We start from the raw sequence: 23,683 nt of genomic DNA, 5'->3' as shown, positions 1-23,683 counted from the left end.
AGTTGGAACCGCTTGCCAGTAAACGCTTTAGCAGCGAGGTGCACGTGTGCTTGGATCACATGAGGTCGTTGATTGGGAGGGAGACTGAGAAACAGATGTATTTCCTGAAACATCCCCTTGAGAGGCCTCAGTGGACTTCTGCCTTTTCAGAATATGTGTGGAATGAAGGGCAGACCAGTTGGTGTGGTATAACAAGTAAGAGGGTGAGCCACAAATCAGGAAATCCCTAGTTCAGTACTCTGCTTTACGGTGATCTTACTAGGTGGAGTAAAGGCAAGACTCTTTCTCCCAACCCCTTATCTGAAATGTGTTACATTACCTTGCATGTGAGACTCTTTGGTAGTCTGCTCAGCTTTGATTATAATTTGAAAGGGTCACTGGGGTCCTTATGTTAGAGCTTTGGGTGTTGTGGGACCACAAGCTCTCCTCCTCTGCCTTGAGGGATGTGGTACCCCATAGTAAGGGAACTGTGGCCATGGGGTGATACTTGATTTGTGTGAGTTTCCTGCACACTTCTTTCTTCAATTTTAATGAAGGTGCAAATCTTCTAAATATGTGTGATAAGAATTATAGCCAGTAAGTAAAGGAAAATCTCCTCTACCTTCTGGTTTAAAAAATGGGCTGGGGGGGGGGGGGTTTACAGGCAAGCCATGGAATTGTCTGCCCTTCGTTGTTCTAAACTTCATTTGATGAGGGAGTCTCCTTCCCCCTCCCAGCTGTAGCCTTCTGTTCTGGTTGTCTGTGTGGGAAAAACTTTTGCTGGGGTCAGAAAGGACTGATGGGGAGGACAATGCTGCAGAAGTCCATGACTGTCAACCATTTCCACTGATGGATCACTGGATCCAGCCCTAAGTCTGCAGCACCTTTGGGTCTCCAGTTCAAGACTACAAAGTGCATTATGCCTTTAAGCATCTTTTCCAAATGTTCCAAATGTTCAGCCAGCCTGATGAAGATTTCTGGGAAACTCATATTTCAAATTTTCACTCTGGTACAAAATAATTAAATTGGACCATTCCAGGACACATTTGTCCAAGATCTCCTAACGCAAACTGCTATACTTGAAGGTCGTTATACCCAGATACCAGTTGCTCAGTGCCTCGGTGTATGCAGAGGTTCAGAACCTGAAGACCTGTGCCATTATTTGCTGATCTGTCCACCTTATTCAGCCCAAAGGTGAAATTTTTTAGACACAATCCTGGCCAATTCAGGCCTAAGCACCGTGATGGAAAAGGTTTTATTCCTTCTTGCAGACGTGGAACCAGAGGTTTCATACAAGGTTGCTTTTTTTGCTCTAGCTGCAGAGAAAATCCGGGCCACGCCACTCTTAGCACAGGACAGTTAAAGGCCTAATTTCTGTTAGCCATCTGACAGATATTTACGGGATTCTCTCTTTCATGAATGAAATGAGTTTTAAAGCTCTTCTAAAAATGTAAATTTAGTTTTGCCAGGCAGCCCAGTCGTGGTGGTGGGGGAGTAGATAGCTGGCAGCTGGGAGTGGCATAGCCACGCAGCCACTACGGCAGCTTCCCTGCCAGAAAAAAGGAAAATAAAAAGACTCAACAATTAGAAAATCGAAAAGTCATCCATTGCCTTTAGCGAGGCTATGCCAGCGAAATCGCTGGCTTAACAATGCCCTGGCATGAGGGGGTGTTCCCAGGGCGAAAGGGGTTAGGAAGCTGCCTAAAGGCAGCTCTGCCCCGGGAACACCTCCCAGGACACCGGTGTGTGGAGTTGCCCCGTTGGAATGCTGCCAGGAGGCTGCGACGGTGTCCAAGCGCTTTGCTGCCGCTGGCGTCCAGGGGGGGCTAGCGTAAATGCCCCTATGCTGGCATAAGTGCCAGTTTATCCTGAGGCACTTACGTCGGCATGGGGTTACCCCGGCTCCTGTGTGCATTTGCCCCTCCCCCCTTCAGGATTGCATGGTTACTCTAGTTTTATGGTATTTTGCTATTTATTATCAGCTTTTTGTAATGGCCTCATGCGATAAAATTGACCTTGAACTTGGATTCGGTGATGGCTTCATCCATCCGTTGCTTGTGAAAGTGAAAGGCAACCAGTGAGTAGCCCTCTAGCCAGAGAATGGCGTGGTTTTTTTGCATGCAATTTTTAACCGACCAAAGCTGAACTATGTTCAGCGCAAATGCCTTTCTCTTGCTGCTCCTTTTTCAAAACTAGTAGGCTTAAGTTTTGCAGCTTTAGCAAGAGCAATCTTCATTTTATTATCCCCAGCACCTTCAGATGACTACATTAGAGCCAAGACATTTGAAGGTACTTGTCCATTACACCTTTCTGCAAGCCGGGGCAGCTTGGAATGTGTTGCTGTTCTTTTGAAATATGGAGCCAATCCTAATGAGGTTACTAAAGATGTGACCACGCCTTTGTTTCTAGGTGAGTTTAACTTTTTCTGAAAGTTAGTCATTTTAAAATGTGTTACGAACATTTTCCCTGTTTGGATGTTCCATCATAATTCATCAACAACTTCACTGCATTAGTTGTAGGTTCTAACATAAAACAATTGTCAATGTAAGACATCTAGTGTGAAACAATCTATTACAACAGTTCAATGACAAAGAATGCCAAAATTATCAAACAGTAAAATGCTGTGTCTGTTCTCTCCATTGTCATGGAGGTGTAACTGCATCCCTTCCTTTAACCAAGTTGCACAACGTTTTCGGGTGCTAAAGCAAATGGAACCACTGTTTACTAATTTTACAAATCTTGCCTTCTAAAATAGGGATGAGCAGGATAGAAGCTTGTAAGTCAAGAGGTTTATAACTTGGGTCAAAAATCTGGTTTTAAAATCAAGGTCCGATCAGGTACCATGGGAGATCCTCTGTTACTCTTTTGCCATAAAAGCACAGTTCGGAGGTGCTTTTTAAAGGCAATAGCCTGAAAAACCTTAAAGGGCATAGCTGGAAAGCTTAAAGCAGACAGTTCCCATATACTTAAAGCAGACAGTGCCATATAAGGTAATTCATAGAAAATATAGCTACCTTTAAAGTATGCAAGTCTTTTTTTATTTGTTGGAGCCACAGAGCATGTCTAGGAGAACTTGAAATTGACTAATTAGTTTGAACAGCAGAATTGTGGAGACTAGTTTTAATCTGTCCCACGTTTGTATCCAACCCTTTGTCCTCAGAAGGTAGAAGTTAATGGTAGCAAATTTGGAATGTTGATCAAATTTACTGCAGTATTAATCTAGATCAGTGGTTCCCAAAGTGGGCAGTACCACCCCCTGGGGGGCGGTGGGATTACCTAGGGGGACACTAAGAGGCAAGGGGGCAGCAGGGGGGCGCTAGAGGTGGGCCCCTTCAACTGAGTTGTTGGATAGGGTAGAGGGCGCTGGGGTTGAGTTTGTGGAACCAAGGGGGCAGTGGCCTGAAAAGTTTGGGAATCACTGATCTAGATGAACAGTTAGAGACTTCATTCTGACTTCTGTGGTGGGCAGAAAGCTGTACGTTGAAAATGTTTGTGGTTAAGCTTAACTTATGTGACCTATCTGATGACAATAACGGCTTTTACCTCTTGTTTCAAGCTGTTGAAAATGGGCACACTGATGTGATACGGCTTCTGCTTCATCATGGAGCAAATGTTAATGGGCCCCACTGTTGGTCTGAATGGAACTCTTTGCACCAGGCTTGTTTTCGGGTAATTTATAAATCCAGTTTAATCTTTATAAATAATGTTTTGTGTGTTCTCTCTCTCTCATTTTTTTTTAAAATGACAGCTTTGTATAGTCTCTGCTCACCATTCCTATTTCCCCCCTGATTTATGACAGGCTAGTGTAGAGAAGTCCATCTAAATGCAAATGTTCATTCGGAACATGGCAGGATTGCAGTGTCGTTTGAACAGTGAGAATTTTAAATATTAAAAATAGTTCCTTAAAAAATGGTGCCATATATCAGATGTAGCAATATATCAGACATTGATTTACTTGAAATCATTGGTTCGCTTTTGTGCCCCTCGCTGCAAGGGGATCCTTCAGAACAAACGCCTGATAAGCTTCAGACTTAGTAGCTGGTATGTTGGCCTTTTAGAGTTTTAGGCTGCATCCAGATGCTAAATAAGCCATGGCTGAAGTAACAAACTTTGGTTAGTCTACAAATCCAGTGGTGTTTTGGCAGAAACAAGGGATAGTGCTACTCAACAAACTGTAGATTATGAGTTCAGATGCCAAAACAACCTACAGTTCATGCAAACTGTGGCTAGCAAGCCAGCTGCAAACCCTTGCCTTGAGTTTGTGTTATACCTACCATCCAATTTTGGCTTGTTGGACTGTCTGTATTCAGAGGTCACAACTAACCATGGTTTGAACACACCTTGGTTTATTGTGACATCTGAATGAAGCCATAGTGTTGTAGCTCTGTGTATGAATACAGGCCAGCCCATTCCCTTGTTTTTGTGAGAGTACTGTATGTCCTACTACTTCAGCATAATCTTGTAATCAAGGTCTTCTGGAATCTTAGCTGGAATCAATGAATGGAAGAAGCACTGTGTTTATAAAGCAGTAAAGATTCATTTTACTTTCTTAATTTTTTAAATAAGTTTATTGTGGCCAAAGATCCAAGCCGTGTTTTTAAAATAATTTTTAACACTGTGGCTTTCCATTTAAATAATGGAAACGATGCAAGACTTCCATTAGAATGCCCTGTTTTGAACAACATGTGCAGTACACTTTTATGCAAGAGAGATAAATTTGTGGAAAGTACATCTGTGTTTTAAATAGAAATGTAATTTTTGTATCAATGGAGTTCCTTTCGGTATAATTCAGTCCTGAAGCGTTAAGATTTTTACCTGTTCAATCTCTTTAAACTCAAAGCTGGTGAGAGCAATTAAATATACCATGTATTTAAAAAGCCTTATGTTAGGTGGAGATGCTATATGTGCTCATGTAACTATATCATTTACTACTTTCTGCCAAAAGTCGCAAAAGTAGCAAGCAGACTAAAAAGGACCAAAAAGTACAGCTGAATCCAAACCAAATGAAAGCAGTAAACTAGAATTACAGTGCAATCCTAAAGAGAGATACTCCAGTCTAAGCCCACTGAAATTAATGAGTTTAGACTGGAGTAACTCTGCATAGGATTGTTCTGTAGGTGAGTCTTTAGCCCTGAATCTGCCTGCTTATATGGGAGTTCATGCTACATTTAGAAAATGCCCTGGCTCAGACTTGATTCAGACTTAGAGAAGGTACAGCATGTAGGTGGAGTCCTTCTAGAATGGGGGGAAATTATCAGAGTGCTTTCCCATGTTGAAAATTTCCTTTTTGTGGAAAACTAGTACTTCAGGAAGGGAGGTCTCCATTGTAATAACTTGTTTTTAGTTGGTAGGGTAAGCAGTTCTGTCTAGCTGTTGAAGAATGGCTTTCTATCTCAGTGTCGTCTACTAACTGGTTGTAGTTTGGCCCATCCTTGTAACACTTTCACTTGCAGAAGGACCCTCTCAGCACCAAGTCTTCTGGTTTCAAAACTTTGCTGAGAAGCATCAGTTGGTTACCAAAGGGCAACTAGCTAAGTTATTTTTATTTATTTATTTATATATTACATTTCTGCCCCACTCTTCCCAACCCGAAGGTCAGGCTCAGAGCGGCTTACACAGTCTAAAAACACAATAAAACAATAACCCATTAAAATAGTTTAAAATACAATTTAAAATAGCCCAATAATGCCCCTCAGTGGAGCCAAAACTCCAGAGACAGAAATTTGTAATAACATTTGTAGTTAGTCAAGTCTTAGTCCCATGACTAAGCCCTCAGTTTTCATGCAGGCTACTTTTACTTATTTTTGCATACTGCTTAATCATGCTGATCTGATCAGACAGAACAGATGTTCAGAAACCTCTGAGAAGGGCCAGTGGCAGCCACAAACAATAGCTGCCTCCTAGTGCTGTATTGAATGAAAATGACTGTGGAGGCTTCAACGCTGTATACCTAAGTGGATGCCAACTTTGTTGCTCTGACAATCTTGACCTTTTTCTTCCTCTTCAGAATTATCCTGCAATACTGAAATTACTCCTTGACAAAGGAGCCAATACAGAATCAGAGGATGACTTTGGGATCACACCTTTATTTATTGCTGCACAATATGGAAATCTGGAATGCTTAAGGATACTCATATCATATGGTAACTATCAGTTAAGGGGTGGAAGTTCAGGTGGATGATTGCAGGTGGACCATATTTCGTTCAATGCAGACTGCATCAGCTGCTGCTGAAGAGAGGGCAATGGACTGGTATGGGGAACATGACTGTTCAGGCCAGTTGTCCCAATGAAATCTCAGGGCCAAATTATACTTCAGTAGCTGGTTTTTCTTGGCCTTTGACCACTTTTACCATCTCAGTCTGTTGACTGCTATGATGTTGTGGTACATGGAGCATTCTTGCCTAGTGTGGAACCAATGGCCTTGTTTGGGTTTCTACCCGTGTCGTTCCCAGGTAACTTCTTGTCTGGCTTTGCAAGCAATTAAATTCCTTAGATGCTTTAAAAGGAGGCAAAAAAAAGGTGCTTGGGGGCATAAATGGCCTCCTTCCGATTAGATTGGAGTGGTGAGAGAGAGTTTCCTGGTAGCCATCAGAGCTTGTAGAAAGACCAGGGGAGGGGGGAGAGACACAAGATCTAAGGTGATGTAGTGGGTACAGTATCCCACAGGAGACTGTCTGCCCTCCATCTGTGCTGTAGGTGTATGTTTGTAAATAAAGCAAATGTCACAAAAACACCACAGTGCAGTCTCCTCCAAAGTGTACCTCCCTGGAACTTTTAATTTGCCCTCGGAAGTTGCGGGGAGGGGAGAGCATGTAGCAGTAGGGTTAAATGCCTGTAACTGAGCACAAGATCGTATCCACGAACACTTATAATCTGGCTCCAAACTGTTATGTGCATGTAAAACTGAAGTAGCTTGGGGAAAAAAAATCCTACTCATGATTATGGTGATCTTGGTGGCCTCCCCTTTAGCAAAGCATGCAGATCACCGTGAATAAGTATATTGTCCTGAAACTTGCCAGCTATTTCGAAATGAGAGATTATTCTTAGACCACTCATCACACCCACAGCTCGAAAGCTCTGCAATTCTTGTGGGGAAAAACATGTAGCAAGTTGCTAAATTCCTGCCCTTTTCCAGGGGGTTCTTTTTTTCTTTGCTGCTGTTGACCACCTTCTGCAAAATGTGTTGCATGGGCTATGTACAAAGTAAAATAAAGTGTAATTAAAAAGTGTGTAAAAAGACTAGAGAGAAATGATGGCTCTACCTAAAAGTATGAATGAAGACAATTTAGGACAACTTTTCTTTTTAAAAGTGACTTCCAGAGAGCCTTTCCTGTATCTAAAATGAGTCACAGGTGAAGTTTTCCTAAGTGCCTGATATTTTGATTTTGTGGTGGTCTTTTTATCCTACATAAAAGCTTTTATTCCTGTTGTCAGCCAGCTCTGGGAACTTTCTAAGATTCTTGCTAGGGAATTACATTCCTGCCCATCCACTTGAATAGAGACATGAAGGCCAGGGGAAGAAGGAAATTTTTTGGCTCCCCTCCCCCCCCAGGACTCTTTCGCAATATTTCCAATGGAAAAATTGGGAGATTTTGAGAGTCACTGAAAACTCCTATAACCCTTTTAAATGAATGAAACGCTTTTTTAAAGACAAGGTTTTTCTCAGTTTTTACTGTAGAAAAAAATGGGACATTTTTGGGAAATATATGAAATATATTTTTCCTTTCAGAATTAGTGGAATGTGCTAAGGTAGCATTGAGTGCAGAAGTTGGCTGCTTTTTCTCACTTTAATATTTGGCTGTATTTGCAGTCTTGCTTGTGGAAAACAAATTTTATACTTAATTCCCTATATGTCAGTTAATACCATCTTATATGCTGGCTAAGTTATAAATGAGTCATTTTATGATGTTACTGCAGCACAATACATTTAGGTTTGATAGGACAGTATTGCATGTATTTCAGTTTTTCTACAAAAATTCTGTTCGTTCAAAAAAACAACAACACCCCACATTTATTTTTCTCCGTGGCTTCAAAGCTTCCAGAAATTTATCTCTCTACCCTTGGGAGATCTGTGGTCAACTCTGTTTGCTGTTTTACGCAGCTACGAATAGGGTTGTGATTGGATGACTCCCCAGATTTCTTTTGCACCTTTCAAAAGCAAAGTTCTGCTTACACCAAGCGGTGAATCCACCATTGGCACGTCTAACTTAAACAGATTGACTTTTGCTTGATAACTAATCATCACGTCTCTCTTTGTTCAGTTAAAAACCATTAAATGGATTGATGCTAGGCAGACAGAAGGGAGTACTTTCTGCAATGCTGTAATTAACATTTGATTATAATTATCGCAAGGTGTAATGGTAGCACATAGCTTTGCTTTTAAAAACTCAGACAAAGGAGTATAAAACTGATCTGCTAATGGCTGAATGGAAATTTGACATTCTGAGGCAGGATACTTCTGCTTCTCAGGGCAGAACTAGATGAGATGCTGGGAGTTCCATAGATGAGCGCTTATAGGTTTTTGATATAAATATTAAATCATGCAGACAGCACTGGGAAGGGGAAGCTTAAATCCCTCTTTATGTTGCTGTCCTTATCAGAATTGAGGCCTTATGTGCATGACCTGCAGGGAACTCTGTTTACAGAACTTCCAGCACAATGCTATAATTCTCTTGTCAAATGGTAGTGTCTTGCTGTCATGGTTGTAAACTTCAAATGATATCTGGCTGAACCACATTGATCTTTCAAGAAGGACTTTGCAAAAGTCAAAAGCAAATTGCAGTAGCTTATTAAATGGCAGGAATGTTTGTGACGCAATGAGTTAATTGGTGGAAGTGGTCTTCCTTATGACTTGTACAATTCTCTATCAGGAGCAAATGTCAACTGTCAAGCCAACGATCGGGCCACACCGTTATTTATCGCTGCGCAGGAAGGCCATGGCGCGTGTGTGGAGTTGTTGCTGTCGAAGGGAGCAGACCCAAACCTCTATTGTGATGAGGAGGAATGGCAGTTGCCTATCCATGCCGCAGCACAAATGGGGCACCGCAAGTAGGCTTTAAGAGACCTCTGATAGCTTTTTGTAAACCAGCATGCATGTGAATGGGCTATATCGAAGGGGGAGGAGGCCGGGGAAAGAGGGTCACAGCATTTCAGCCAATGAGTGTCAAGCACTTCAAGGGGTAGGAGGGTGAAATCCTTTGCATCCCCACTGCAGTTGATTGGGGCCTACACTTCATAACATCTCCTTCATGCAAGGACCAGCAACGTGCTAGAAAGCCAAGTGTCAAAAGGATTATGGAATTTAGGTTTGAGTCCATTAGCACCTTAGAGACCTACAAGATTTTCAGAGTGTACGCTTTTGAGAGTCAAGCTGTCAAAAGCTTAGGCTCCAAAAATCTCATCACTATAAACAAGTAATATCCCTCCCGGTTCCAACAGGAGGCCCATCTGGTTTCACAGTGGGTTCTTCCAAATAGAGGTTATAGTTCACACATGGGAGACTGAACCTCAAAAATGGGGCTGTTCATATATTCATTTGTCAATGCTGGATGCTATGTCAGTGCAGTCCACTTTTCCCTCTCATTAGCTTGGTTATTGGGCAAACCAAGAGCACTTTTCTATGCCATTATAATTAACACGCCTCCTCCCCAATAGAAATTCATGTTGTGTTAGAGCAGGGGCAGGGAACCTTTTTTCTGCCAAGGGCTATTTGGATATTTATAACATCTTTCGCGGGCCATGCAAAATTATCAACTTAAAAGTTAGCCGACCAAGCCCCAAGCAGGCAGCTGCCCCAGATGACCCCCCCACGTGGGCAAGCAGATAGGCATCCAACCAGTGGTGCACTCACCCACCTGGTGGCACAGGATGGTCTGTTGCACCAGCCGGGCATAGCTGTCCAGCCAAATGCCGGAGTTGCTCCTGCTCTGCATGGTCAGGGCCGGATTCTACAGCTGGCTCCTGCTACCTCCGCTTGCAGGGATGAAATGAGGACACACTGGCTAAGAACTCCCCCCCCCCCCGTGCGCATTCTGGCCCTGCCTCCTTTAACCTCTCTATTGTCGCCACTTCCACCTCCAGCCCTCTTGTAGTACTGAGGGAATATGTTTCTTCATGGCCCGGGTGGGCAAGGGTTAACACAGTTTCTTGGGCCGTCCGATCAGCTCCATAGCTAATGACTCTTCTGCAAGGGGGAAAAAAGTTTCCTTTTCTCGGCAAAACAACTCACATCCACCTTGAATAGAGGCTATTCCTGTCCGCGGGAGGGGGTGGATCACCAGTCTTAGATCCTTCTGAGCTAGAGATCTGCCAGGACCCACAAAGGGCCAGACCAAATGATTTCGCGAGCCTTAAACGGCCCATGGGCCTGACGTTCCCCACCCCTGTGTTAGAGACTACTTTTAGAAGATCCTCCATGTTTGAGGGGTGGTGTAGAATGGCCTTTTGGTTCAAAGGGACTTGAGAACCCCATCTCTTACACCAGCTGCACATGCGCAGTCCCAATGGGGGACTGCACAGAAGACTGAAACTGAATCAGCTTTTCACACAGCCTTCTGTAGGTCTCAGTTTTATTTTTCGTAAAAAAAAAAATGGAAATATGAAGCTACCATTGAGTTGTGTATTGTCTAATCTGACTGGCAGGATCTGTCCAGGATCTTTTAGGGGAAGATGGCAGAGAATGAACCTGGAACCCTTTTGTGTGCAAATCATGTTCTCTGCCACTGAGTTGTGGTTCCTCCCATTTTGTTTGAATGAGAGGATGTAGAAGGTCAAAATAGTTTATGGAGAAAAAAGAAAAATGGTTCTATTAAAACCTCTAGTAAATATAAGTCCTGTTAAAATGCAAATAGAGTAGCAAAAATATAAAAGGATACAATAGAGAATTTGGTATGATTTCCACCACACACGCCTGTTGAGGAACAATATATTTTAAAACCGTGACTGCTGTTTAATTTACTATAACATACATTAAGAGGTAGTGAAATTGTAAGTGACTGGTATGATCTATGTTAAGACTGTAAAGCTCTATAGGAAAGATCTTGTCTGTACATACAGAATGCTTTGGCATTAACTCACAGTTCTGCGTATCTGCAGCATTCTGCGCTTCCTCCTACCAGTGACGGATCGGCTTTGCAGCACTGCTGAAGGCAAACTGAGCCCCATCTACTCAGCCATATATGGTGGACATGAAAATTGCTTGGATCTCTTACTTGAGGAAGGTTACAGCCCAGATGCCCAAACGTGTCCGGTCTTTGGCTACAGATCACCCATGTCTCTGGCTTTCACCAAGGGGTATGTATATTGCTTGTGTGTGCTACGGAGCTAGAGTACTGAAGGAAGGAGTGGACAAGAGCAAAGGACAATATTACTAAGGTGTCAGTGATGTTACAAGCATTCTACCTTCAGGAAGGTCTTAGGCACGGGGCAACTGGGCCCTGCACTGGGGTGGGCAAGGGAGGCCATGTTGGGAGGCTGCTGACAGGAAAGGCTCCTAGAAAGCAGCTCAGCACACTGCCCAGCTCATTGCTACTGCCCATACTGCCTGACAGTCAGGCAGTGAGCAGGAGAATGGGGGGGGGGGGGGAGACCTGCTCCCACCTCCCTACAGCTGTCCGTATGGAGGGAGGGCCCCACTACTGCTCAGCTCATTACGCGGTTAGCACGTGTGCTTCCTTCCTCTTTTTGGTTAAAGTGCCCCTGCCATGCTTGTCTTGCCCTTGTGGCGTGTGATGGGAGAGACTTAGCCCAACAGAATATCCTGGCTAAAGAGGGGTGCAAGCAACTGGACAGGCGCTACAGCTTCTCCTTCACTCCAAACATTTTCCAATCCATCCCTCAAAATGTGTAAGGGCATGTGTGATGTGTGCGATTCCCCCAAACATCTGTGGCCTGACCGCCAGGTGGTGGCAATAACCTAAGGGGGGGGGGGAATTTCAAGGCAGTGCCCCCTCCCTGGCTAATGATTCTGGGGTCCCATCCTTGAGTTTTGCCTAGAGCCTGAGAATCACTAAGACTACCCTTGCCTTCAAGGACTCTTTTCTACGTTGATCTGGCTCTGAGTAACCACTGTTCACTCAAGTGCCATCCCTGATTCTGTGCAGCAGTTCAAATGGAATGTTGGCCGCACCGTTTCCTCACAGGGACCAAGAATGCATGCTAGGATACATCCAGTGTTCCCTAAAGCTGTGTACTGGAGGGGAATGGTAGTCAAGCTGTCTTTTGTGGAAGCTTGTCCGCCAGAATTGATCTTCTCATTGAGAACTTCCAAGGCAGACTGGCACGAGGTCTAAAATAAAAAAAAATTCAAAACCGAACAGTAGATTAAAAAAAAATCCCCCCCTCTCAAGCTATTAAGAAAGTAGTATTTTTTTTGTTGGGATGTAGCTCTGTTCTGGATCATATCCAAACACTAAAGAAACTAGACAGACTCTCCCTGGGGAAGCTCTTCTGTTTGAAGCAGAAGCGTGTAGAACACACATTCAGTCTAATTTCCTCGCCTTTCAAAGGGTTTTATCAGCAATCTCTGTCTCCTGAAAACTTGACATGATTTTGCGATAGAATCGAGTGTGTAATTAGCATAGTTCATTTCGCACAATCTCCTTTTGCCTTAAATTGCTGCCTTTTTCCTCCCTCGTCGTCTTCTCTTGCTTCCATGTTTTTTTAAAATAAAAACAGTGTGCAGCAAAGTGGGGTCTGTAGTACCTAAAATGGTGTTTGTATTTTGCTGATGTGGACTAGGGGATTGATTTGACTGGGCAATGGGAACTGGTTTTCTCAGGTGGATTTTGTGCTGAAGTTCAGTTTTGTGTGGTATAGATGTTAAGGGATTCTGTATTGAGCACACAAGTTGCTCTTGTGATTTTTACGTTCATATTCTTAGGGGCTGTGTTTACATTACAGTAAAATAGTACATGCAGGTCCTTTTTTTTTTTTTTTTTTAAGGACTCGGTCACTGCCTGGGAACTACAAAGAAGAAATGTGTGGTATAGGTGTTGTAGTAAATCTTCTTCTAAGAAGTGTGCTGCAATGGCTGCCAATCATGGAAGATTTTTCTCTGGTTATTTTTCCCTGCTGGCAATATTTTAATTGCTTGAGAGAGGGCTTCAGTATCTTTCTTTTTGTGCCTGTGAAGTTGTTTAGCACATAGCCAGAATGCCTTCTGCCTTCCTCTAGAAATTAGATATCAGAGTAAGCAGTGCAAAGGGTTTATAGAAGGGGTCCCCAACCTTTTGGAGCCTGCAGGCACCTTTGGGATTCTGACAAAGGGTGGTGGGTGCAGCCACACAATGGCGGCTGCGGGAGATCAATCCAGCCACATGATGGCTGTGACAGCTTAACTTCAGTTGCGCAGTGAAGATCCTTATGCCGTGGTGGCAGCTGCTGCCAAAGCAATGTTTTTAAAAGCCTGCACAGCCAGTCAGGAGTCTTGCTGGGCAAAAGCCCCACCTGGCTAGGGTTGCCAACCTCCAGGTACTAGCTGGAGATCTCCTGCTATTATGACTGATCTCTAGCCAACAGAGATCAGTTCCCCTGGAGAAAATGGCTGCTTTGGCAATTGGACTCTATGGCATTGAATCCCTCTCCAAACCCCTCCCTCCTCAGGCTCCACCCCAAAACTTCCCACCAGTGGCAGGGACCTGGCAACCGTACACCTGACCCAGCCCACTTTCTAAAAACACTTTGTGGGCACCAGGTAAGGTGTGGGAGGGGACCATGGCACCTATGGGCACCGTTTTGGTGATCCCTGGTTTAAGGAGTTCCTGTTCCTTAATGGCTTTTGAAACTTAGTAATGTGTTTGTTCCCATTCTGTCCAATGTAATATGAGCCTTTCCCCTTGAGTACGTCACAGCACGCAAGCGTTCCTTGGCAGAGCAGTTGGTGCAGAAGAGGTTCCCCACAAAGAAGAACATTTTCACAGAAGCTGTATTAAATTAACAAATTTTATATGTGTTCATTATTGCAGGTTGGGATTTATTCTCATTCTTCTGAAATATGGAGTCACTCTTCATGGAGCTGATCTAGGCCTCTGTCTGTTCCATGAAAAGTTCTCTTTATTTCAGTATTTCTTGAAGAGGGGCTGCAGGCTTCCGTGTAACCAAGATGCGGAAGAAATTTGTGCACTTGACCTACAACACCAGTACAAAGAGTGGCTGCCGTCTCTCCTGCTTGCTGGATTTAATCCCGTCAGCCTCCTCTGCAAGTCGTGGTAAGGAAGATAACACCTGTACGTGCATGTGCATTAAATGTAACTCATGTCTTTCTTTACGTCCTATATTTAAATCCTGCTCTTGTACAATAGTACCCAGGATAATATAAAAGAATAGCAGTAAAAAGCAGCTTGCTGTAGTATAAAAAAGATAAAGCCCTAATCAAGAAGGGCACCAAAATGGCAAAGCAAGAGAGCTTTACTAAAAACTCCCAAGTATAATTAACCTAGTAAAATTCAAAATTGAAGCTGAAGAAGAACAGTAGTAGGAGCCCCATGGCGCAGAGTGGTAAGCTGCTGTACTGCAGTCAAAAGCTCTGCTCATGTCCTGAGTTCGATCCCGACAGAAGTCGGTTTCAGGTAGCCGGCTCAAGGTTGACTCAGTCTTCCGTCCTTCCGAGGTCGGTAAAATGAGTACCCAGCTTGCTGGTGGTAAAGTGTAGATGACTGGGGAAGGCACTGGCAAACCACCCCGTAAACATAGTCTGCCTAGAAAACGTCGGGATGTGACGTCAACCCCTGGGTACCTAAGAAGAGTAGTAGTTAACACAATTTGCCCAGATTGGGTTAGGCTCACAACAGTGATGTCTTGGGTTCAGCTGCCTTCAACAGTCCTCCAGAATGATAGTCATTGCTATTCTCGAGAAGGTTAGAAGGGAGGGGGCTGGTCAGGCCTCCTGGGACAAGGGATCCCAGAGCCTGAGGGTCACAGCTAGAAAACTCTCCCCCACAGACTTGTTTAGGTATTTATATGCTGTTTTCCCCCCCAGTGGGGACACATGAAGCTGCCTTATACTGAATCAGACCCTTGGTCCATCAAGATCAGTATTGTCTACTCTGACTGACAGCAGCTCTCCAGGGTCTCAGGCAGAGGGTTTTCACATCACCTACTGCCTGGAGATGCCAGGGATTCAACTGGAGATGCCAGGGATTGAACCTGGGACCTTCTGCATGCCAAGCAGATGCTCTACCTCTGAGCACAGCCCCTCCTCCCTTTTATTGATAATAGCAGTGTGCAGCTTTATTTACTGTATATACTCGAGTATAAGCCGAGTTTTTTAGCCATGATTTTTGGCTTAAAAAACTCAACTCGGCTTATACTCGGGTCAATACAGTAATTCGCCTGCCGGGCCCTCAGCGTGCTCCCGTCGGCCAGCTGATGGGCGGGCTGTCCCGCCTTCAACCCCCCACCCCACCCGATTATGCCTTCTGCGCAAAGGCAGCGGTTTCTACCCCCCCGATCGCGCCTTTTGCACGATCGTCGCGCCTTCTGCGCGGCGGCGGCGGTTTCTTCACCCCCCACCCCACCCCGCCTTCTGCTGGGCGGCGGCAGTTTCTTACCCCCCACCCCCCACCTCACCTGCGCCGGTCCTCCCTCTTGCCAGCTGACCATGCGGGGCCTCCTGTGCATAGGGAGGGGGCCGCCGCCTGCCTGCGCGCCTGGAGCCCAGTCAGGTAAGCCTGCGGGGGGGGGGGGGAGAGGGGGTGCATTTCCCCCTCGGCTTATACGTGGGTGCCTAATTTTTCCCCATTTTTGGGGTGAAATTAGGCACCTTGGCTTATACTCGGGTCGGCTTACTGGTTACAGTAATATTTGTAAGACTGACAGATTCTGAAGTGTAACCGATTCAGCATGAACATTACACTACGTATTCCGTTCACAAGTATGTCACTAGCCATGAATCAAAGAACAAAATGCACTGGAATAGAAGAAATGCAACAAGATAGCTACACTGGAAAGACCACAGTTTAGAAAAAGAGTGAACATGAAAGGGCTCCAAAACAACTTACAACATCGTCCTTCCCTCTTCCATTTTTATCCTGTCAGCAACAACCCTGTGAGGTAGGCTAGGCTCAGCGTACGTAACTGGCCTGTGGTCATCCAGGAAGCTTCCATGGCAGAACAGGGATTTGAACGTGGGCCTCAGTAGCTCATAGTCCAACGTTCTGTCCACTACACCGTCACATAAAACCAACCTTGCTTTGCTCTGCACAAGTATGTGGGGGAGAGCAGCACTAGCTTATTTGAAGTTGTGGACCCGTTCATATAGGCAGAGGCGATCCTGGGTTCCTGAATGCTGGGGGGTGTACATGGGTGGCTAGAACTCAGTAAGCGGTACTGTGAATACTCTGTGACATTTTATGCATGGCTGTTTCCCTCGTGGACATCCCCCCCCACTACTTCGGGGCTTTGTTTTGATTATGCATGCCATTTCTGACCATCAGAGATCACCTTACTCCCTGCACATTTTCCCCAGAAAATGTGGGCAAAACGCACAGGGAAAGCAAGGTGACCTCTGATGGTAGGAAAATGCATTCATAATCAAAACAAAGCCCCAAAGTAGTGTGTGTGGGGGGGTGACCACGAGGGAAACAGCTATGCATAAAAGGCCTGTGCTTCTGCCCCCTCTCCTTGCCCAGTGCTCTGGAGCAAGGTATAAGGCATGCAGTTGAAAGATCCTTGCAGATCAGATTCCAGTTCCCTTCTCTGACAGTGTTGTTCAGAGAACAAAACTGTAGGCAATAGGGGAAGATGCTTCCATAAAGGGCAAGCAACCACAAATAAGCACAGGCCATCACTGATGCCTGGGAACATCCTGAAGGGGGCAAGCTGAAGACTGTCCTGGGCATATGGGGAGAGTGTCCTTTAGATATGTGGGTCCCAGGCAGTGAAGAGCTTCAAAGGTCACAACCAGCACCTGGAATTAACTGGCAGCCAATGCAGGTGTTTCGTAGGTGAGCTGTATTCCTGACAAACAGCTTCTGATGGTAGTTGGGCTTCTGCAGTCTGAACCTAGGCAAATTCTGGGTTGTCTTGGAAGGCGGCCCAACATAGAATGGGTTACAACAGTTCAACCATGAAGTACAAAAGCACAGTAACCCTACCAAAAGTAGTCTGGTGTTATCACCATATCACATGTGTGGGCGAGGAGCCCCATGGCGCAGAGTATTAAGCTGCAGTACTGCAGTCAAAAGCTCTGCTCACGACCTGAGTTCAATCCCGACGGAAGTCGGTTTCAGGTAGCCAGCTCAAGGTTGACTCAGCCTTCCATCCTTCCGAGGTCGGTGAAATGAGTACCCAGCTTGCTGGGGGTAAAGGGAAGATGACTGGGGAAGGCACTGGCAAACCACCCTGCAAACAAAGTCTGCCTTGGAAACGTCGGGATGTGACGTCACCCCATGGGTCAGGAATGACCTGGTGCTTGCACAGGGGACCTTTACCTTTACATGTGTGGGCAGCTCCAGAGGAGTAATTTGAATATAAGATTATGGCTAAACTGATGTTAGAGCGTTATCTGAGAAGTTCCTGGTCCAAACTGCTTATGTCCCATCTCCAATTTGTAGTATGGTACATGTGCTGTTGAACTGATGAGAATGTCTTCCATTTCCACGCTCCTATGAAAGAAGGTAAATAGCAAGGATGCATGGATTTCCTCCTTTTTGTTCTGTTGTCATTTGACAGACTCTGTTGTGATCTAAACTGGAGCATTTCTGAGGGTGAATTTTGGAAAGGGCGTAGGTTTGCTATGTTGTTCAGTGTGTGCCTATCCCCACTTACATTTATTTATTAATTTATTAAAACAGGTATATCCCACCGTTCCTCTTGGTTCAAGGTAGTTTACGATAATAATTAAAACATCACTGGCTAAAATCAAAGATAAAATAGCAATCACTCCCTCTTCCCACCCCCTTAAAAGAAGTTTGCCATTCCAACCCCCTCAAAAGCCCTGGCAAACAGGCAGGCCTCGCAGTGCCTCCTGAAGATCTCTCCGGGGAGGGGCCCCCCAAGCTCTTCAGGGAAACCATCCCACAGAGCCGGAGCCACGATGAAAAAGTCCTCAGGCTTTGTTCGATACCAGGCAGGCAACCCAAAGTGGAGGGGCAGCGAACAGATGGGCTACCTGATGACTGTGGTTGGTGCTCAGGGACATATGGCAGGAGAAGGTCCTTCAGATAGGTTACTGATGCGCTGCAGAGTGTATGCACTCTATCTGAGGACTAAAAGAATTGGACAATTGCACCTGGATTCCTTTTCTGCTCGGTGGCTTTCATCAAGGTGCATCTGTGATAGAAAGCAAAAGAGGAAAAAAACAAAACTGGATGGGAACTAAAACCTGCAAAACAACATGTGCAGAGGTTGGAACTATGCCGAAGCAAAAAGCCAAAGAATGGTGGATCGCCAACTCCAGAAACAAAACCAGGCATTCTAGAACCTGGAATCCAGAGCACCCCTAGTAAACAGAAGTGCTAACTTTTGTGGCCTTAGTAAGGCAACATATTTATGTATCTTGCAGAAGGATGGGGGGGGGGAGGCGGGGAAAGTGGGCCTAACTGGAAAGGGGAGGCACGGAAAAAATAAGTGCTTTGATCCTTATGAGCTATGATATTTGCGAACTCTTGCCTTTCCTACTACTCTGACAAAAATAGAGTGCTAGAAGTACAGCATGATTAAATTAACAGATAACTTGAACATGTTCAAGGCTACCCTTTGTGGTTCTTGTTCTATATCTGGTCTATGTATACTGTGAAGGCTATTTATTTATTTATTAAAACATTTATACCCATCTTTTCCCAGCGGCGTAAGGTGGCTTACAATATATTATTAACAAAACCCCAGATCACCCCTCCCAATAAAAGTTGAATATTACAGATGCTGTTGATATCCTTCCACAAAAAATCTTGGTATGTTTCCTCACTACTAGGATATGCTCTGTAAACAACGATGCCCTGAATTTGATGTTAGAGTTCACTGACTGGAAGAGACTTCCTTGGGATGTGGAGCAGATCCTTTCTGAGCACAAAAGAACCTCTGCATGGGTACCCTGTAGTCATTTTGGTAAGCAAACAACCAGCTAATTTAATGGAAGGCAGACTTTGTTTCTGGGATCTACTTAGGGTTTTTTTTTCTAGGTGCAGGTTTTGGAAGCTGACCAATTGGTATCTCGGTGGGTGGAGCCAGTCACACAGTAGATGTCGGTACAAAAATAGCAACTTGGAGTGTGTTTGCCATGCTCAGGTGCTTTCTTCTGCTTTTCCCAAGGCAAGGCAACCCCTCCCCCCATTGTAGAAGAAGAAGAGTTGGTTTTTATATGCCGACTTTCTCTGCCACTTAAGGAAAAATCAAACTGGCTAACAATCACCTTCCCTTCCCCTCCCCACAACAGACATCATGTGAGATAGATGGGTCTGAGAGAGCTCTAAGAGAGCTGTGACTAGCCCAAGGTCACCCAGCTGGCTTCATATGGAGGAGTGGGAAAACCAACCCGGTTCACTAGATTAGCATCCACCACTCATGTGGAGGAATGGGGAATCAACCCCGGTTCTCCAGATCGGAGTCCACCACTCTGCAACTTTCCCTTCAGGGAAAAAATAGACAGTTGCTTCAGCTTTACCTTGCTTTCATGCAAGGGGAAAGAGTTACTAGCATGCTCCCTTTTCCTGCCTAGAGCTCACACACATGAAGGAGGAGAGGTGAAGGGGGAAGGCTGCAGGTGCTGTCATTTTCTCATCATCCAAGGCACAGGGGGTGGGGGTGCCACTACCTCCTTCGCTTGAAACAAAGTGGAGAGCAGCTGCTGCTGAAGAGTTTTTAAGGTAAAGGTGAGGAGTCATTATGGCAGCACTGGAGGAGTGCTACCTGGAGCGTGATGGATTGTTCCTCAGTAGGGCTACCAGTGGGCCCGAGTGACCTTCTACCCATTTTTGAGCTAATGCACTTCTTTATATGCTGTTTGTATAATAGTATAAATGGGAGGGGGACCTGCAAGAATTTGCAGAGGGCATCTCATTTTGCCCCTCTCCCCTTTTCCTTCTTCCTTCTCTCCCACCTATCAGCTAGCCCACCATTATCTGTGCGCCCCCTCCCCGGTCTTTAGCACTCCCAGCATGGTGAGTGGTGAGAGCCAGTGTGGTGTAGTGGTTAAGAGCAGTGAACTCTACTCTGGAGAACCAGGTTTGATTCCCCACTCCTCTACGTGAAGCCTGCTGGGTGAACTTGGGTCAGTCACAGGTCTCTCCAAACTCTCTCAGCCCCACCTACCTCACAAGGTGCCTTTTGGGGTGGTGGTGAAGGTAAGGTGATTGTAAGACGCTTTAAGACTCCTTTTGGTAGAGAAAAGCAGTGAATAAAAACCAACTCCTCTTCTTCTTTCCTCCTCTCTGCACACAGGAAAAGACTAGAGGGATATGTTCCCTACGACTTGGCTGCAGCATTCTGCACTAATTGAAGTTTTTGAAGAAATTAAAAGGGCAGTTCCACATAGAATGCATTGCAGTAATCTAATTCAGATGTAACCAAGGCAAGCACCATGGTGGTCAGATCTTTTCTGCCCAGGGAGTGGCAGTGTACCTCTGAATCACAGTTGTTGGGGGCCAGAAACAGGGAGAGTCCCTGTTGCCTTCTTGCCTTCTTTGCAGGCTTCCTGAAGATTTCAGGTTGGATATTGTGGGCAACAGGATGCTGGACTGGGTGGACCTGGGGTCTGATCCAACAGGGATCTTCTTAGAGCTTGGATGCCAATTTGGAGCACTGGGGTGGGTGGGTTGCAGGGTCTTCGGATCTGAGGGAACACCTCTCCTGGTATGCCCTCAGAGAGCTTTGTGCTCAGCTTAGAATAATCTCCCGGTGGTCCCTGGCCCAAAGAGTGTCCAGCTGTTCTTGACCAGGGCTTTTTCGGCCCTGGCTCCAGCCTGGTGGAACTCCTTATCCAACAAGACCAGGGCCCTGCGGGATCTCAAGGTCTGTAAAACAGAGCTATTCTACCAGGCCTGCGGTTGAGGACAGCTCCAGTTTCCATCTGAGCTGGCCTCCCTAACCCTCTCCTATATTATGGCTGTAACTAAATGGGGTAGGGGCCATGGCTCAGTGGTAGAACCTCTGATTGGCAAGCAGAAGGTCCCGGGTTCAATCCCCGGCATCTCCAATTAAAGGGACTAGGCAAGTAAATGATGTGAAAGACCTCAGCCTGAGACCCTGGAGAGCTGCTTCCAGTCTGAGTATACAATACTGACTTTGATGGACCAAGGGTCTGATTCAGTATAAGGAAGCTTCATGTGTGGGGGCCCTGGCTGCAGGTAAGCCACAGCGGTTTCGTCAGTTTTTTGTTTCATGAGCACCATTGCCTGTTTACCCATTCTGATGTTTTCTGAGATTGCATATTTTATGGCTTTATTATGAGAATTTTCCAGTTCCAGTGCAAAAAGAATGCTTGTATGCAAATGAGAATTTAGGCGTAACTTGATTATAACTTTTGGCATATCTTCAAAGTGGCTGGCTGTTAAGTAGTAAACTACGGATAGAGTAACAGCCTTATCATTACCAGACAGCAGATAGATTAAGTGGTAGTCATGAGAACATACGGGAAAGTGAAATCAGCGGCATAATCAAAGAAGATCTTATAGACACGTATAAGTCACAACTGAATAAAAAATGGATAAGTGTTTCTGTCTTTGCCTTTCCACATGAGAAATTTATTGTATTTGAACACGTGAAGCTGCCTTATACTGAATCAGACCCTTGGTCCATCAAAGTCAGTATTGTCTACTCAGACTGGCAGTGGCTCTCCAGGGTCTCAGGCAGAGGTCTTCCACATCACCTACTTGCCTAGTCCCTTTAACTGGAGATGCCGGGGATTGAACCCGGGACCTTCTGCAGGCCAATCAGAGGCTCTACCACTGAGCTTGTTATTGCAAGGATTGCATGTTGTGAGCCACCCTGAGCCCGGCTTCTGCCGGGGAGTGAGGGCAGGGTATAAAACTAATAAACAATAAAGCTCTTCTCCCTCCCATTGAAGCCATTCTCTTGGATTCCCTCTTGTTTTGGGTGGTGGTGGGGGTTCACTCTTCTGGATGAGAGGGGGGGGAGGCTGAAACCGTCTCAGTGTGGCGATCCTCATAATTTCATTTATTTCTTTGTTGTGATAGAACTCTTCCCTCCCTTGTCTCACCTTTGCCGCCTGGAGATCCGATCGCTTTTGACAAGTGACCGTTTACGATCGGACCAGTTTATCCGCCAGCTGCCCTTACCCACTGGCCTGCAGGACTACCTGCTGTTCTCGGATGTTTTAGCAACGCACAATGTGGCGCGATCTTCGCTGACCCTGGGAGAAGTGCATGAAGGAGATGCCTTGCCACCTGTAGGCATTTCGGGAACTACGGAAAGAAGACGAACTTAGAGATGATGGGGGGGGGGAGGGGGAGCAAAATTAATTTCTGGTTGTTATGAGGATCATGTTCTGGCTCTGTGTGGAAGCAGCTTCCATGATGGAGATGTCAATTATTGCTCGTTATAGAAGATCTTTTAACACTCTTTTAAGATGCTGACAATGCAGTCCTAAGAGGAGTTACACCCTTCCAAACCCACTGACTTCAGTGGACTTAAAAGGGCATAACTTGGTTTAGGGTTGCATTGTAACGTGCTTCAAATGAGTACGACCTTTAAATGTCGATTTTCCTCACAGCAGTTCAGTATTCCAGTTCATGAAAACAGGAATCAATGCTATCAGTGATAATTCCAAAATAAAGACCAGCTTTTTTTGCAACTGTGTCAACATTGTTGCCTTTCTTCGCTGTCAAAGGTATAACTGATACCGGTGTTAATTTGGATACTGCAATTACCTTAATCCTGCAGGGCAATCAAATAGACACCTCAAGTTAGTGTATTGGGGATCAACGCTGGGAAAAACTGGGATTGCTGAGGGTGCCCTGGAGTCACTGTGGAGAAGAATCTAGTTTCTCTGGGCCTCCCTCGTGAGAGGGGGCATCTAGAGGCAAGAAACGCATGGGTAGTGTAGAAGAAGAAGAGTTGGTTTTTATATGCTGACTTTCTCTACTACTTAAGGAAGAATCAAAGCGCCTTATAATACCTTCCCTTTCCCTCCCCACAACAGACACCCTGTGAGGTAGGTGGGGCTGAGAGAGCTCTAAGAGAGCTGTGACTAGCCCACAGTCACCAAGCTAGCTTCATGTGGAGGAGTGGGGAAACCAACCTGGTTCACCAAATTAGCATCAGCCGCTCATGTGGAGGAATGGGGAATCAAACTTGGTTCACCAGATCAGAGTTCGCTGCTCCAAACCACCACTCTTAACCACTACACCATGCTGGTTCCCTAGTGTGGTCCTGCCTGCTCACATGACAGTTCATTCTCTAGAACCACCCTGCGCTGTCCTGTCTTGTCAGATTTTGGTCCAGCGGGATGTTCACCAATGAGAGAAGGGCAGCCTCCCACTCCCCACCCCAAACTCTGCCTCTCCCTAGGCAGTCTCTTCCCAATCTCTAGGAATTTCTCAGGCTAGGCTTGGCAATGCTACTATGGATTTTCTAGTGAAACACCATTGCTTTCCTTCGTTGTTGTTTTCTTCAGCAGTTCCATGTCAGAATGACTTGCCATATTTGCATATTCTCCTTGTCCTATGATAATTTTCCAGTGATCAATTTTTGTTTCAATTAGGGGTTGCTTTGTATTCTGTGTGGAGGGGGATATGTGTGCAGCAGTGTG

The 23,683-nt window shown here is 45.3% G+C and overlaps 1 protein-coding gene across 1 annotated transcript in view; it reads left to right on the top strand.

Annotated features, from left to right (window-relative positions):
* The window catches only part of ASB3 (ankyrin repeat and SOCS box containing 3), a 44,241-nt gene extending 21,881 nt beyond the window's left edge, over positions 1 to 22,360 (top strand). Inside the window, exons 3-10 of the mRNA XM_056853607.1 lie at positions 2,230 to 2,388; positions 3,536 to 3,648; positions 5,987 to 6,122; positions 8,850 to 9,027; positions 11,074 to 11,271; positions 13,944 to 14,186; positions 18,890 to 19,023; positions 22,110 to 22,360. Of these exons, the coding sequence (XP_056709585.1) occupies positions 2,230 to 2,388; positions 3,536 to 3,648; positions 5,987 to 6,122; positions 8,850 to 9,027; positions 11,074 to 11,271; positions 13,944 to 14,186; positions 18,890 to 19,023; positions 22,110 to 22,360 (1,412 nt within the window). The remainder of the gene's footprint in view (positions 1 to 2,229; positions 2,389 to 3,535; positions 3,649 to 5,986; positions 6,123 to 8,849; positions 9,028 to 11,073; positions 11,272 to 13,943; positions 14,187 to 18,889; positions 19,024 to 22,109) is intronic.
* Positions 22,361 to 23,683: the final 1,323 nt, after the last annotated feature.

This window comes from Euleptes europaea, chromosome 7 (assembly GCF_029931775.1).
Source record: "Euleptes europaea isolate rEulEur1 chromosome 7, rEulEur1.hap1, whole genome shotgun sequence".
Lineage (NCBI taxonomy): Eukaryota > Metazoa > Chordata > Lepidosauria > Squamata > Sphaerodactylidae > Euleptes > Euleptes europaea.
Note: the sequence above shows the minus strand (reverse complement) of the source record. Positions and strands in the feature narration are given on the sequence as shown.